At 41.4% G+C, this 16,886-nt stretch overlaps 1 protein-coding gene across 1 annotated transcript in view; it reads right to left on the bottom strand.

Annotated features, from left to right (window-relative positions):
- Positions 1-16,886, bottom strand: part of LOC117368561 (vomeronasal type-2 receptor 26-like) — a 44,860-nt gene that overhangs the window by 12,029 nt on the left and 15,945 nt on the right. The window contains exon 3 of the mRNA XM_033962292.1: positions 12,839-13,636. Within this exon, the coding sequence (XP_033818183.1) occupies positions 12,839-13,636 (798 nt within the window). The remainder of the gene's footprint in view (positions 1-12,838; positions 13,637-16,886) is intronic.

Raw genomic sequence — 16,886 nt, 5'->3', positions numbered from 1 at the left:
GAAACTAACTGAAAAATTTGTTTTTGAACAATTGTCGGAATTCATCGAATCATCGAATGCGTTACACCCGAATCAAACCGGTTTCCGAAAATATCATAGCACTGAATATTCTATGATAGGTCTCGTTACGAACATACATTACTTTCTCGACCATCACAAATCGGTAGCACTCTTTTCTTTAGACCTTTCTGCAGCTTTCGATACGGTAGATCATGAACTACTTCTTAATCGACTGCACTCATTAGGAATAGAAGGCCAAGTCCTAAAATGGCTAACATCTTACTTAACAGACCGTACTTCAAGAGTAAAATTTAACGAAACCTATTCTGAAAACTTTTCTACAGCACTAGGCGTCCCACAAGGTTCTATACTATCTCCTCTTCTATTTAACATTTTCCTATCCCCGCTTATCACAATTTCACAGTCATTAGGTTTCACATCATTTTCATACGCTGATGATATTCAACTCATGCATCCTCTTAACCCAGAAAATACAGAAGAAATAAAAATAATTAATGATAAATTAGAACTAATAAAAAACTGGTTAAATAATAACAAATTGGTTTTAAACGCCCAAAAAACCAAAACAATGCTTTTCACTTGGAAAGGAGACATAGTACAAAAACTTCCATTCATTCTCGACAATACACCTATAGAAACGGTTTCTAAGCTTAAAATTCTGGGTGTAACAATTGATGCTGATCTCTCATTTCATAATCATATTAGCGAATTAGTTAAAACATGTTTTTATAGACTACGGCTTTTACGTTCCATTTCAACTTTTCTAGACTCTAAATCTCTCAATATATTAGTTCATTCTCTTATAATTTCTAAATTGGATTACTGCAATTCTCTTCTAATTAACATAACACAAAAAGAAAATAGACGTCTCCAAATCATCCAAAACACATCAATCAAGTTAATTCATAACGCAAAAAAATTCGACCATGTCACTCCTTTACTTATTAAATCACACTGGCTTCCCATAACTCATAGAATAACCTTTAAAATTCTGTTTTTGGTGTACAAAACATTATGCTTCAATGAACCCCAATTTATAGCAAAAATGATCATCCCTCACAGACCTTCTCGATCCTTAAGATCCTCTTCTTCACAACTGCTTTCAATCCCTTCGCTTAGAATAATAGGCACACGACGCAATGATATGTTCTCTGTTAAAGCCCCTGCATTATGGAACTCTCTTCCAAATTTTATTAAAAATGAAAAAGACCTTGCCTCTTTTAAGAAAATTTTAAAGACTTATTTATTTCAAGATGCTTTCGATGCATAAAAATTAATACTTCAGGTTTCCATATTCTTCTTCTTTTTAAAACCCGTTACTACCCAATGTTTTTTCCCATTGATGTTAAATTCTTAACTTAAAATTGTAACTTTCCACCTTCTATCCCACCTCTCATGTTTGTCCAATGTTATGTATAATTTGTTGAAAATTTTTTGTTACTTTAATTGTATAACCACACTCTGATGGTTTTTATATTGTTAATCGCTTAGATATTGTTATAAGCGATCCATCAAATGAATATTAAACTTGAAACTTGAAACTTGAAACAATGGTTGACAGTAGCAGATTAGCGCAGTGCACCACTACGTTTGTGAACTCTATCAGCTGTGAGTACGCGGTCATGTACAAAGTGGGTGGAGCCTCTCATAAGACATGCAGGAGATATGCCGTGGCCATCTTTATTAATCAGTCATGCCTGCAGCAACAAGTTTCAGTTAGCGTTCATCCAGTGAGTGGTGTAACATGAAGAATTTGATTTTTATGGATTGATTTTTATGATTGATATGCAACAAGTACAGGGTTTTTTTTCATATGTAAAGTTGTATACAAAATAATTTTTTTGAGGGCTGTTAATAGTAAGGTCAGTAATGCGATTTTCATTTTGGCTTTGCAGCATTCTACTCTAAAAGCTCACCTACGCCCTGAAGAAAGGGTTGAAATGGATATTCCGTCAGAGAGGTGTTGCTGCTAAGCAAGCTAAGTACACGTTCGATAAATTAGAGTGTATTTAGTATGTTTTTTTTAAACTTTATTTTTATTCAAATATTTCATCATAATAACAAGTACAAAAACTTGAAAGGATTTGGAAATAATCCAATAAGGTAAATATAATTGAATTAACATCAAATAGATTAATTATTTAGTCCACAATCTTTGGATCCAAGAATAAAGAAAATTAAAATAAAGCAAAACAAATACTTAACCTATTAGACAGAATCAGGGACATAGTTAACCCCCAGACAGCTGGTTCGCTACACTGTGGGTGGTTTAATTGAACCAATAGTGACTGTAATAAACTCACATAATTGTTTTGGATCAAAAATTAAGAAATTCTACCCTTCTAAAAAAATACAACATTTTGCAGGAATTTTTATAAGAAACTGAGCATCCAGAGCCAAAACTCTGGTTCTATAACTAAGAAAATCTTTTCTTCTCTTTTGTGTTTCTTTAGACAAATCAGGAAAAACATGTATAGTGGAAACAAAAAACTTATCATTCAAGTGCCTAAAGTATGTCCATAGAATTAAGTCCCTATCAAACTCTAGGGCAAAAGTCAAAATGAGAGTGGTTCTCTTCATTATTATTTCAAGTGAGTCCTCAAATGAATTGAATAAGGTATATTTATAAAAGAAAGAATCATGAGAAAAAAATAAGCACAAAGAAGAAAGGATAAATGAATTGAAATAGTATTTAAACACTTATAAGGGCAAGAAAATACACCGGGACTAATGAGGAACCCATCCAGTTATAGTCCTTTGACCCAATTGGCCTTCTGACGTCCCTGAGGTTGAACACTAGCAAGTCTTAGATTCTTTATTTTTGATATACTGTCTACAAAAATACATGTCTAGACGGTGTACATTATAAAAAAATTATAAAAACAATTAAAGGAAGCAAATAAAAACAGTAGTTTATGAAATGTTAAAAATACTGGACAAGTTTAAATTAACATACATGAGACGAAAGGATAGTAGGGGAGGGAGAGGTAGTTTAAAATACACCGAAGTAAAGTTAATAAAAAAGGACAATAAATGGGGAGTGGTAAAAACAATATAAGAACATAAGAACATAAGCATCGCCTCTGCCGAGACAGACCACAGGTCCATCGTGCCCAGCAGTCCGCTCTCGCGGTGGCCCCCCAGGTCAGTGACCTGTAAGTGATCCTCTACTGAAGACATTTTGTCCTGTATAGTATCCCCTCTATCTATATCCCTCAATCCCCTTTTCCTTCAGGAACCTGTCCAACCTCTTCTTGAAACCCAAAATCGTACTCTGCTCTACCACCTCCTCTGGAAGTGCATTCCAGGCATCCACCACCCTCTGAGTGAAGAAGAACTTCCTAGCATTCGTTCTGAATCTGTCTCCCTTCAATTTTCTTGAGTGCCCTCTTGTTCTTGTTTCCCCGGCCAGTCTAAAGAATCTGTCCCTCTCTACCCTCTCTATACCTTTTATGATCTTGTAAGTTTCTATCATGTCCCCTCTAAGTCTTCGTTTTTCCAGGGAAAAGAGCCCCAGTTCCTCCAGCCTCTTGGCATATGGAAGGTTTTCCTTTATCATTTTCGTTGCTCTTCTTTGGACTCTCTCGAGTGTCGCCATATCCTTCTTAAGGTACGGCGACCAGTATTGAACACAGTATTCCAGATGCGGGCGCACCATCACCCGATATAGCGGCAAGATAACCTCTTTGGTTCTGGTAGTGATTCCTTTTTCGATAATGCCCAGCATTCTGTTCGCCTTCTTTGAGGCCGCTGCGCATTGTGCCCCCGGCTTCATTGTTTGGTCCACCAGAACCCCCAAGTCCTTTTCTAGGTTGCTTTTCCCCCAATACCATCCCCCTTATGCTATAGTTGTACATCGGGTTTCCTTTCCCTATGTGCAAGACTTTGCATTTCTCTACATTGAAGCACATTTGCCATTTTTTCGCCCATTCACTCAGTTTGTTCAGGTCCCTGTGTAGCTCTTCACATTCCTCAACAGTTCTAACCCTGCTGGAGAATTTTGTGTCGTCCGCAAATTTTATAACCTCGCACTTCGTCCCTGCTTCTAGGTCATTAATGAATATATTGAACAGCAGTGGTCCCAGCACTGACCCCTGCAGGACACCACTCGTAACTGCTTCCCATTCCGAGTAGTGTCCCTTTACTCTCACTCTCTGCCTCCTGTCCTCCAGCCAATTACAGATCCATCTGTTCACGTCTCCTTCCACTCCGTGGTTTCACAGTTTTCTTAGCAGGCGCTCATGGGGTACTTTGTTGAAGGCTTTTTGGAAGTCCAGATATATGATGTCTATGGGGTCACCATGGTCCAATTGTTTGTTTATCCCCTCGAAGAAGTACAGTAGGTTTGTTTGGCAAGATCTTCCTTTACAGAAACCATGCTGGCTGGTTCTCATCAGATTATTTCTCTCTATATGCTCATTGATGCTGTCTTTGATTAATGATTCAGCCATCTTCCCCGGAACTGAGGTTAAGCTCACTGGTCTGTAGTTCCCCGAGTCACTTCAGAGGAAGTGTTAGATATTTCAAAACTATATATGAATCAGGAAGTTAGAAAGTGAAGGCTGATGTTAGAGAATGTAAGCATCTTTAAAGAGGAAAGTTTTAAGTTTAGTTTTAAACTTTTCGAGGGAGTTCTCTAATCGAATGTCGAGTGGATGGGCATTCCACAAAGAGGGGGAGGTAACTGAGAAGATGGATTTGCGAGTGGTGTCATGAAACAATTCCCGTATTGACGGTATAGAAAGTAAATTTTGATTATTTGATTGGAGGACCCTTGATGATGAGTATGGGATCAAAAGTTTATCTATAAATGCCAGTTGATTAGAATTTTTTGTTTTGAAGGTGAGGAGAAGTATTTTAAAGGAAAGAGGATGAGAAAAGGGCAGCCAATGTGCTTTACAGAGAAGAGGGGTGACATAATCAACCCTTTTAGTATGATAGATTAATTTAACAGCAGTATTTTGTAATAATTGTAAACGATGGATTTCTTTCTGGGTTATGCCTTCATAGAGGGCATTATAATAATCAATGGTTGAAATTACTAGGGAGTGAATCAAGATATTAGTAGAAGAATGGTCGAGAAAAGAGGAAATAGAATAGATGAACCTGAGCTTATGAAAACATTTCTGCATGACTGCAGTGGCGTACCTAGCATATGTAACACCCGGGGCCCATCATTTTTTTGGCACCCTCCCATCTATATGAAAAACATGATTTTTAGTAACAAGCCACATGTCACACATGTGTACCTAGGAAAAGGCAGCATCCTACATACTGCAATACAACATTGTAAAACTAAACAAGCCAGACTAGTACAGATTAATCCTACACCGTCAATCCTAACAGAAAACCATGTCTTTCGAAAACACAGAACACAGAAAACACCTTCGCTTAGTATGAAATGTCATCACAAACTAACCCCTTCCCCTTTTACAAAATTTAAGTGTAGATTTTAGCCACGGTGGTAACAGCTCTGACGTTCATGGAATTCTGAGCATCAGAGCTGCTACCACCACGGCTGGCGCTAAAAAACGCTCCACAGTTTTATAAAAGGGGGGATAAAATAGAAATACATAGACAAAGGTTAAATCGAACCAGCAAGAAGCTGGACTTTGCAAACAATGCAACACCACAGAAGCAGTGACACATGTCTCCTAAAGCAATAAATAAATAGAAAATTTTTGTTCTACCTTTGTCTTCTCTGGTTTCTGCTTTCCTCATCTTCTTGTTAATCTCTTCCTTCCATCCACTGTCTGTCATCTCTCTGCCCCTATATGGCATCTTCTCTCCTTCTATGCCCCTTCCAGAAACTGTATGCCTTCCCCTTCCATTTCTCCTTTCACCCCATTGGTCTGGCATCTCTCTCCTCTCCCACTCTTCTCTTCTGAGATCCCTTTCTTCCCTCATTTTCCTTTTCAATTTATTTTCTGCATCCATCTAGATTACGTTCTTACTACCCTTTCATCAATTTCCTTTTTTACTGTCTACCTAAAGCTCGCCACCTCTTTCCCTCAACTCTTCCAGTATCTAACTCTATCCTCTTCCCTCAATCCAGCATGTACCTTTTTTTCTTTCTCCTCCCCACTTCCTTCCAGCGTCTGCTACCCCTCTCCCTCCACTTCCATTCAGTCTGCCCCCTTCTCACCCACACTTTCATTCAGTGTCTGTCCCTCCTCTCCCCCCACTTCCATTCAGTGTTTGTCCCTCCTCTCCTCCATACTTCCATTCAGCATCTGTCCCCCTATTCCCCACACTTCCATTCAGCGTCTGTCCCTCCTCTCCCCCACACTTCCATTCAGTGTCTGTCCCCCTCTCTCTACCCCTTCCATCTACTGTTCACCTTCTGTCTCACCCCTTCCATTCTCTGCCCTTTCTGCCCTTTCCATCCAGTGTCCCTGCCCACTCTCTCTTCCATATGGTAACTACCCTCTTTCTATGCTCCTTCCATAAACTGTCTCCTTTGTACATGATTCATTTCAGCTTCACCCCCTCTCCATTTTTCTGTCTCCTTATGCTCTGGAATCTCTCTCTTCTCCTTTCCTTCCTTCCCACTCCACCCCATGGTCTGGCATCTCTATCTCCTTCCCTCCCCCATGCCCTGGCATCTCTTCCTCTCCATGCTCTGGTACCTCTTCTCCCTCTGGTCTGGCATTTGTTTCCTGTCTCTCCCCCATGCCCTGGCATATTTCTCCTCTCCTTCCAACTCCCCCTCCCCCTCATTATCTGGCATCTCCTCTCCTTCTTTTCTCTCCCTCCCTCCTTCCTTCCTTTCCCATGGTTTGGCATCTGTCTCCTTCCCCACTCCCCATGCCCTGGCATCTCTCCCTCCCCCTCCATGGTCTGGTATCTCCTTTCCTTTCCTTCCCTCCCATGGACTTGGCATCTCTTGTTCCTCTCCCTTTTCCTTCTCCCTCCTTCTGTGTCAGCATTCCCCCCTATCTACCTACTACTCTAATATCCAGAACCTCCTTTTCTTCTTATTGCATCCACCCTGTGTCTAGCATCTCCCACCTGTCTTGCTACTCAAATCATGTCTGTTTTTTCCCTTCACTCTACAACCTCCATGTCCAGCATCTTCCTGTGTTCCTTTTTTTCTTCCTTATCTGATTTAGCAGATTTCTTCACTTTCCTGTGCCAGCCAACCCACCATCTTCACACATCTCATTTCAGTACCTCCTCTCTTTTCCCCAACTTAATAGGCCTGAATGGTATAGAAGTCCTTCAGAGTGTTCCAGTGCTGCTGCAAGACTGGAGGCGATTCTTAGCTGCCATCAGCCCTGCCTTTGGCTGTGCCGGTAATCGGCGATTGCTTCCCCTCCCGTGCTAAAGCCTGCCTCCCTCCTTCCTTCCCTACACCACTGAAATGGTCAGGGGGGCTGCCAGGTCCGGAATCACCCTCCTTATTCTCAGGGCCGGCATTAGGGGATGGCACGGAGGCCCCGCGATCCAGGCTTCTCTCTTAGCTGCCATCAGCCCTGCCTTCGGCTGCGCCGGTAAAGCTAAACTGGACGGTAAAAGCAAAGAGAGATGCCACGGGATTTTCCCACTTGCCTGCATCCCTCGAAGTTCTGCCACTCTCGATCCCGCCCCTCAAAAACAGGAAGTCACTTCAGAGAAGGCGGGATCGAGAGCGATGCAGACAAGTGGAAAAGTCCCGCGGTGTCTCTCTTTGCTTTTACCGTCCAATTTAGCTTTACCGGTGCAGCCGAAGGCAGGTCTGATGGCAGCTAAGAGAGCTGCCTGGATTGCAGGGCTCCCTTGCCATCCCCTAATGCCGGCCCTGAGAATAGGGAGGGTGATTCCGGACCTGATGGCCCCCCCTGACCATTTCAGCGCTATAGGGAGGGAAGGAGGGAGGCAGGTTTTGCATGGGAGGGGAAGCAATTGCCGATCCCTTGTCAGGGATGCTGTCCCTGACAACAGGACATTTTGGTATCCCGAAGCGGTGGGTAGGGACAACGGGACAGTCGGTCACCTTAAGTAAGAAGGGCGGCAGTAAGGAGGGAGGGAGCGCGATAGGGACTGGGCCGGCTGTGCACCCCCCTAAGGCTGCACCCGGGGCGGACCGCCTCCCCACCCTTGGTATGCCACTGCATGTCTGCTCTAATTTGTTGATGGAAAGTAAGATCCCTGTCTAGAATGACTTTGTTATCCATTTGAATTGGGGAGGAGTCAATACTGACATAGATGGTCAACTGGGGAAATTGAGAAAAGAACACTAGTAGTTTTAAGAATGTTCAATGATAGTTTGTTATGCCGAAGCCAAAGGCTGATTTTATTGAGTTTTTGATTAATTTCTGTTATGACTTCAGGGGATGTAGGATTTATGGGATGAAGTAATTGAATATCATCAGCATAAGTATATACATTAAAACCTATAGATTGGGCTAGGGTGAGTAGTGGAGCTAGGAATATATTAAAGAGAAGGGGAGAAAGAATTGAACCTTGGGGCACTCATAGTTTTGGTAGATAATGGATCTTTCTTTGAATTCTCAACAACCCCTTTCATCTAGAGCAGGGTTCTCAAAGTCCCTCCTCAAGGGCTGCAATCTAGTTGGGTTTTCAGGATTTCCCCAATGAATATGCATGAGATCTATGTGCATGCACTGCTTTCAATGCATATTCATAGGGGAAATCCTGAAAACCCGACTGGATTGCGGCCCTCAAGAAGGGACATTGAGATCCCTGATCTAGATGAAAGGGGTTGTTGAGAATTCAAAGAAAGATCCACTATCTACCAAAACTATGAGTGCCCCAAGGTTCAATTCTTTCTCCCCTTCTCTTTAATATATTCCTAGCTCCACTACTCACCCTTGCCCAATCTAATACATAAATTTAAATTAGTATTCCCTTCCACTAGGGTATACAAACCTTAGGTAGGCTCACACTCTATGGCATTTGATTTGGTAAAAATCTGGAATGATCTTCCTTCAGAAATTAGACTTCTCTCTTCTTTGACACTTTTTAGAATGAGTTTGAAGATGTATCTTTTTAAGAAATTCTTAAATGATAAATAAGGGATTGTAATAGATTAATTTTGTCCTATCATTGTCTCCTTTACCTCTTTGGTTAATTTTGTGAACCGGATCGAGTCCCTTTCTGGGAATGACCCGGTATATAAGACAAAGAATTGGATCGATTGGTATTAGTTAAACACATTCAATGAATATCTAATTACAGTGGTGCTCATTGCATTCAAACAAATAACTAAAGGGATAGATCTGTTGGCTACTACTGCATGATCAAAGGGTGAGGAAGTATATAATTTGATAGGGCAAGAGCAGAGTCAGGAGCTGTTTAACCTGTGCTACTGGGGTTATTGCTGGGCATGTGACAAAAAAAGAAACAAAACCTATATATCGTAAATACTGAAATATAAGTTGATCCGAATATAAGTTGAGATACCCATTTTCCCCCCAAAAAGGAGGAAAAATGGTTGACTCGAATATAAGTCAGGTGGCTTAATATTCAAGTGTCCTGCCCTGCTAGGTTCTGCACTCAGCCCCCCTCCCTCCCTGCCGTGCACTCAGTCCCATTCCCTACCAGGCTGTGAACCAAGCCCCCCTACCTGCAAGGCTCTGAACACTGTCCCACCTTCCTCCTTTGTACCCTCTTCCCCCTAAAAAGAGCCAACTCATCAGTGATGTCACAATGGCTTGATTGTCCCTTCTTACCCAGCCAGCAGATTAACCCTTCCCCTTAACTTAAACTACCTAATGGTAGGCCGGGACAGGAGAGATCCCTCCCGTCTCCTGCCCCAGCCAACACTAATAATTACTACCCTCCCTCCTTCCCTCCCTCGTGTACCTGTTCCCTGGTGGTCCAGGGAAATCCTCCTTTGTAAAGGTAGTAGCCAGCAGCACACCCAGGCCGGCATGCAGGAGCGAGCTTTCGTGCTGCCAGCCTGCTCTGCACCACTCCTTGATAGGCTGCCGCGAGAACTGCAAATCCTGTGAGAACTTGCGGCAGCCTATCAAGGAACAGTGGAGGGCTGGCTGGCAGCAATAAAAACTCATTCCTGCATGCCGGCCCGGGTGTGCCGCTGGCTACAACATTTACAATCTTCAGGAGGATTTCAGCGCGGGATACACGCTGGACCACTAATTTTGAAAAGGCGATGAGGGGGGCCCCGATAGAGTCTTAGCTCCTTTCACTCTCTTTCCTGCCTCTAATCTCAGAGATGGGGGCCCTGGGCTCAGAGAGCCTGTAGCATGTGAATGAGGAGGGACCCTTTGGGGGGAGGAGAGGAAGGGCCATGCTAGGAAGGTGTTGGATTCCTCGCTGAAGGAGAGGAGCTTCCAATTGCCAGGGGAGAGAGGATGTTTGCAGCTTCTGAGATAAGTCCTTGTAGATGGTAGTTTATGTTTGTTGACTAAGTCACACTGAATTTAGTAGTGGGTGTGTGTTGTCGTAGCTTAAAGGGCAAAGAAGTGAAAGTAATACTGTGTAACTGGATAAGACTTCTCAGAATACAAATAAGCAAAATATATGTCTGGCTTATAAAGTAAGTAAAGTGTTCACATACACTCAGAATTGTGAAATTTGACCAAGAGCGTTAGCTCCTATAGCCAAACCCACCACCCCATCACTGTGTATGACTTATTTTGGAAAAGAGCTTGAAAAAGATTATACTGTTCAAATGCTCAACTAATTTTCAATGGCAAAGAAGAGAAAGAAGTTCCCACTTAGCTTTCAACTGTGTCAGCAGGTCCCACTTAGCTTTCAACTGTGTCAGCTGACACAGTTGAGAGCTAAGTGGGAACGTCTTTCTCGCTTTTGCCATTGAATATTAGTTGAGCATTTGAACAGTATGTTCTTTTCAAGTTCTTTTTCAAAATAAGTCATACACAGTGATGGGGCATTGGGTTTGGCTATAGGAGCTAACGCTCTTGGTCAAATTTCACAATTCTGAGTATATGTGAACACTTTACTTACTTTATAAGCCAGACATATCTTTTGCTTATTTGTATTCTGAGAAGTCTTATCCAGTTACACAATATAAGTTTGTTGGACATATGTGACTTCTTGCTTTCACAAGACTCATCAGTAATGATTTTTGCACTTTTCTTTGCTTTTTGAAATTCTGGAATGTTGTGATTTTGCACTTGACACTTTGGGCATTTTATTATAGCTATTACCAATTTTTGCACTTCTGAATTCATATTTATTAGAGTTTTATATATACAGTACTTCCCGATATTGGAACCCCCATGAAACTTGAAAAACCGCAAATATGGTTTTTCATGGGGGAGAATGGAGAGGGCAGAGGGAGAGCAGGAAAGAGCAGCCAGAGCACCGGTGAGTGAAGGAAATCATTCGCTGTATGCTCCGACTGCTTCTTCCTGTACTAAAGTCGGGCCTTACCAATCAGGAGGTGCCTGTCAAAGCAGCTCCTGATTGGTGAGGCCCGACTTTAGTACAGGAAGAGGCAGTCAGCACACAGCGAATGATTTCCTTCATTCGCTGGCGCTCCGGCTGCCCTATCCTCTCCAGCTGTCCTCTTCTGGTAGGCGGTTCATGGTCGGAAAATACTGCAAATGACCAGAACCGCGAACCACCGACCGTGAATTCATGGGGGAGGACTGTATACAAAAAAAGCTTATTGAGCTAGAGCTAGAGGATGGCGTTATATTTTTGTAGGTAACCTTGCAGGCACTTTAGGGTGCTGTATGTTTGACCAACCCTGGTGAACTTCTGACTTTTTGTCAAAAAGTTCCCATAAACCGATTGCCACCCTCTGCTATCTATTAAATTTTCTGAAAACATTGGTACTTCTAACCAGTATTAATTAAGTGGTGCAAACTTGAAAGCCCATAGATTCAAGACAGTTCCATGAAATGAGAGTACGTCTCTTTCTTCCAGTTTATATGTTATGACCCTTCTTTTATAGAGTAGGCTATTTATTACGAAGGAAAAGAGATACCAGACCATGGAGAGAGAAGTGAAGGAGAAAGATACCAGACCTGGGAGGAGGAAAGGAGGAAGGAGACAGATACCATATCTGAGGAAAGGAAAGGAGGGGAGAGAGAGAGAGAGATGCTAAAATCTTGTTAGTGGGAGGGAGAGATGGAAGGGAGAGGCAGACAGTTTTAGGAAGAGGCATACAAAAAGATCAGATGGCATATAGAAGAGGCAGAGAGAGGGCAGATAGTGGATGGAAGGAAGAAAATGATGAGGAATGCAGAAAGATGACAAAGGTAGAAAAAAAATTATATTTGTTTTATATATTTATTTTTGCTTTAGGATAAAGTATTATTGTAGCTGTGTTGATAATAGTTTATTAATAGAAAATGGAAATAAGGTGATCCTGTTTATTGGACTAATTTTAATACATATTTTACTAATTCAAAGACCATAACTCCTTTCCTGGGTCAGAGCAGGGATACTGTAAAAGCAGTATAGTTTATTGACCTGAAGAAAAAGGTTTTAATCTCTGAAAGCTAATTGAGAAATGTATTAGTCCAATAAAATGACAGGCACCAAATTTTCTTTCCGCCATGCCCCTTGCCTCCTACCCAAATGCAAAATATAAATTGGTGGGCTTCCCAAAGCCCTGCCAGCTGCAGATCTCTTCCTCTAGGAAGGAAGGGGGGATTTGGTCAGAGATCTTTGGAGGTTGCATAGAAGAAAAACTGTACACTGGTTATGGTAATCTTTGTTGTTTGTTTTGAATTTTAAAATAAAAGAAATAAAGTGGAAATAAAGAAGTAAATAAGAAAATGGGGCAGGGGGCATGATAGGGAGGCAGAGGGCCCAGTGGACCTGTGTGCCTAGGGGCCCTCAATGAACTAATCTTGTCTTGAATTCAGGTCCTTACCTTCCATGGCAAAGAGTACAAAATGTCCATATTTTCTCTAGTCCATGTAGTGCCATTTCTTGAGCCAGACATGATCATGTTATGCAGTGCGTGTGCCACGGCATAAACAGCATTATACACACTATAGCTGCTCCCATAGAATGTGCCAAGACAGTGAGCTACGATACTTTTCTTAAGTGTAGAGTTGCAGTCTCTTCTGATCTTCTTTGGGCATCTGCTGTCACACAGGACCTTCCACCAATCTTTACTGAAGACATCACTTGCCAGCCTGACAGGTATCATCTCACGGATAAATTTATAAAAATTTGGCATAGCTTTCTTATATGGTTTGAATATAAAGAACTTGTTCCTTATGTTAAAATGTTTTAGATTTATTTTTTTTTCTACCTCAGCTATAGTGATGAAAACCAGGCCACTTTTCACATTTGCTTGAAGATTCCATAGATCAAATAGAGAAAATGCAGAATTTTTATTAAAGTAGTAAATGTTCACAGCAGATGATTGTTTAATTGCTCTATAAAATTTCTGTAATTCTACACTTGAGCAAATGCTCTGGTGAGGACAGCTTTGATGTAATGCGATGCAGCCACCATTCCGTTCAATCCCTTCTTTCATGATCTCGATAGCTCTCACACTGCTTTCGTCATCGGTTGATATGATATTGACCCATTTCCAGCCAAAATACTTCAGTAGCTTGTCTATTGCAGCACAGAGATGCAACTCATTGGGGATAGTCCGGTAAAAATAAGGATACTTAACAGGGTCACTCATATAAAGATTCTGTGAGATATAACTGACCTAACAGGACAATATAAAATAATGAATATATAATCCTTTTTCATCTCTCTGAGAGAACAGCTTATATCACATAGGTCATAGGATTTAACAGCACATAGTTTGCAGGAGGGTGCTTGTGTCTAGGCTCCTGTTAGTCTCTCTTTTATAAAATTGCTCTTTATGAAGATCATTTTATAAAGGAATGTATAATATACCTGATATTGCATTCTCCCCCTTTGGGGATATTTAGTCATTTACACATAGACAGCCTCACATTAGGCCAACTCTCTTCCTCCCACCCTCCCTCACAAATCCAGGGAGGTACTTAAATGTATTTGAATGTAGAATGATTTTATTGTAGTATTGCTTTGCAAGTTAATCATGACAACATTATATGGTATTGGCTTTTCTTTGGAGCCTCTGGAAGAATACAAAGTGGGAACAGTCAGTAAATTTTTCAAGCTGTAAATATTCTTCAATCCAGTCATTAAAAAGTATGTATATTTGTTTTAGAGAAGTGGTCTGAAAATGGCGGCCCGGGGGCCACATGCGGCCTGCCAGGTACTATTTTGTGGCACGTAGTCTGTACTAGTGCTGACTGCTCTTTGCAGCGTCCTCTGGTTTGCCCCTGGCCTCCCGCTCTTACCTTCAGATTATTACTGCAGCCTGCAGAGAGGATTTCCAGTGCTGCAGTGATCCTTGCAGGCTGCCGTTGTCCTCAGCAGCACATTCCCTCTGCTGCGATCTTGCACCTGACGTCAGAGGAGGGGTAGGATCCCAGCAGAGGGAACGTGCTGTGGAGGCCGATGGCGGTAATTAGCTGAAAATAAGATCAGGAGGCCAGGGGGGAAGCTGGAGGATACTGCAAAGAAGGGGAGAACATGCAGGCCTTTGGGTGAGAGGAAGGTTTCTAAACTATACAGAGTTCTACCTCATGCAAAATTGTTATTTCTTTAATAAGACATTAACTATTTTTTCTGAGGCCTTCCAAGTACCTACAAATCCAAAATGTGGTCCTGCAAAGGGTTTGAGTTGGAGACCACTGTTTTAGAGTGAATGCATTTTAAGTAAAGGGAAATAGGGACAATTCAAGGGGAAACAGTAGGTAGAAAGATGGGCTGATATTTCTTCCTACCGATTGCACCACTTGGTCTAATTTTCAAGGTTCCTTTCTCCTGAAAGCAGAGATAAGTACACGGGTAGATGAGGTTAAATGTGATCAAGTGCAGGGTTCCAAGTTATGAGCCACCACCCATGGAAAGGATCCAGATGTCATCACTGAGGATACATTGAAATCCAGAGCTCAGTGTGTGGTGGCAACTAAGAAATCAAATCAGATTTTAGAAATGGAAAAGAAAGAAGCAGAACCATCTGAGATTCATTCAACCAGGTCACAGAGGAAGCTGTTGAAATCCCCCTGAAAGGCCTATGGCCTACAACCTGCCCGCTGTCCAGCAAAAATAATACAAGTCAGTATTGGCCTCGTTGAAGGGGCCAATTAAATTGTTCACTCCTTGTTTGGAGAAGGGCAGCAGCCAACAACACAAAAAAAGACCTGTGGTACACCTCCTGATGATAAAGAGCTCCCTTGATGAGGACAAGCTCAAAAACTACCAACCAGTCCCTAACATGTGTTTCCTGACAAAACATAGAATGGACAGTTTGCATTCAACTCAATAACCGGTTAATTGAATGTAAATATCTAGACCAGGATGTCATTCTGGCTTCAGACCTGGGTATAGAACAGAGATAGTTATTGTGTCCCTTCTTGATAATCTGCACAGGGATCATTACAGGACATTAACCTTTAACACTGTGAATCATAATATCATTCTTATAAGAATGACAAAAAAAGGTATTAGTAGCACAGTATTTACAGTACATGGCTCAAAACCTATTTGTCAAAGAGACAACAATGAGTTTTGTTCAGCAACAACACATCATTACCTTGGGCAGTGAACTGTGGGGTGCCACAGGGGTCCATACTCTCTTCCATCTGATTTAATATCCACCTTAAGCCTTTGACTGAACTGCTTTAGTTAATGGACTCAAAATTCTATATCCATGCCTATGACACACAACTTATCATACCCATTAAATGAGATCTACCCACAGCTTTGAGTAAACTGACTGCCTGTTGAAACTGGGCATGGCCAAGCTGGGCTCAGCAACTGACCTAACCCAGTGTACACAATCTCGGCTGAGCAGTTTGCAAGGTTCTTTTGGTAGCTTGGTATTGGTATCAAAATAAGTGTTCAAAACTTTGGGTGCAGTTTTCTTAGATACTGTTTATTGTTTTACCAGCATAAACAAGTGTCAAATAAAATGCTCAGGTTTGTATCATCTTTTGCTTATGTCCAGCATTCACAAACAAAAAAACATGCCAGAATATAAAAGCCTTATTCCAACAAAATAAAAGCTTTTCTTCTGAGGACTCATATGAAGTGGAACTCTTATAAACTAACTGATATCAAGACTCTATATACAGGCTGCCCTGAACTTTTTAGCTAGGCTGGACCTGACACCAGCTAACACAAAAACAACAACTTTAAATTGCCAAATAAGGAAATGACAGAACTATAGAAAAAAAACAGTGGACTTGTGTATGGATTGGTCATTTATATATAAGAGCAGCTATGGTTACCAGGAAATGATAGGATATGGTAGATATGAGCAAATTTGCAATATGAGTTCTGATTGGCATAAGAGTAAAGGGTGTAGCCATGAGAGAAGGTTATAAAAATTGATACATGCCTTTGTGTAAGCTAGGGATGATTACTTACAGCTAGATTTTTTTTTTGACTTGGTATCTACCTGTACCAATCCCTCCAATGGGAGGGATACCAATTGAGACAATATCCTTTGTTAAATACATTTTTTTGCTGTTACATTTTCATATTGTGCTTAAAAACATTGCCCGTTTGCATGGTACTTGGCGTCAATTATTGAGGAGCTTGGCAGCGGCTTCTCACTTCTGCCAGGCAAAACTCCCTTGGTGTTATGCTTAATGCCCCAAGGGTTGGATCCTCTCCAAATAATCTTCCCTCTATGGATCAGCTTGGAAAGATACCCACCCCAGATCCCAAGAAAATGGCTGCCTGTGGCTTGTATTTAAAGTTCAAAACAAAACCTCAACATTTTCAATAAACTTAGACAGACTTTACTTTTCCCTCTAGCTCCCTTATTAGCAATGGCTCTCAGCCTATGCTCATACCTTCAGAGCTGAGCAAATCAGAACATTTTATTTCCATATCATAGGTAATATTATCTG

Source organism: Geotrypetes seraphini, chromosome 10 (assembly GCF_902459505.1).
Source record: "Geotrypetes seraphini chromosome 10, aGeoSer1.1, whole genome shotgun sequence".
NCBI lineage: Eukaryota > Metazoa > Chordata > Amphibia > Gymnophiona > Dermophiidae > Geotrypetes > Geotrypetes seraphini.
The sequence above is the reverse complement of the archived record's forward strand: the minus strand, read 5'-3'. Positions and strand labels throughout refer to the sequence as shown.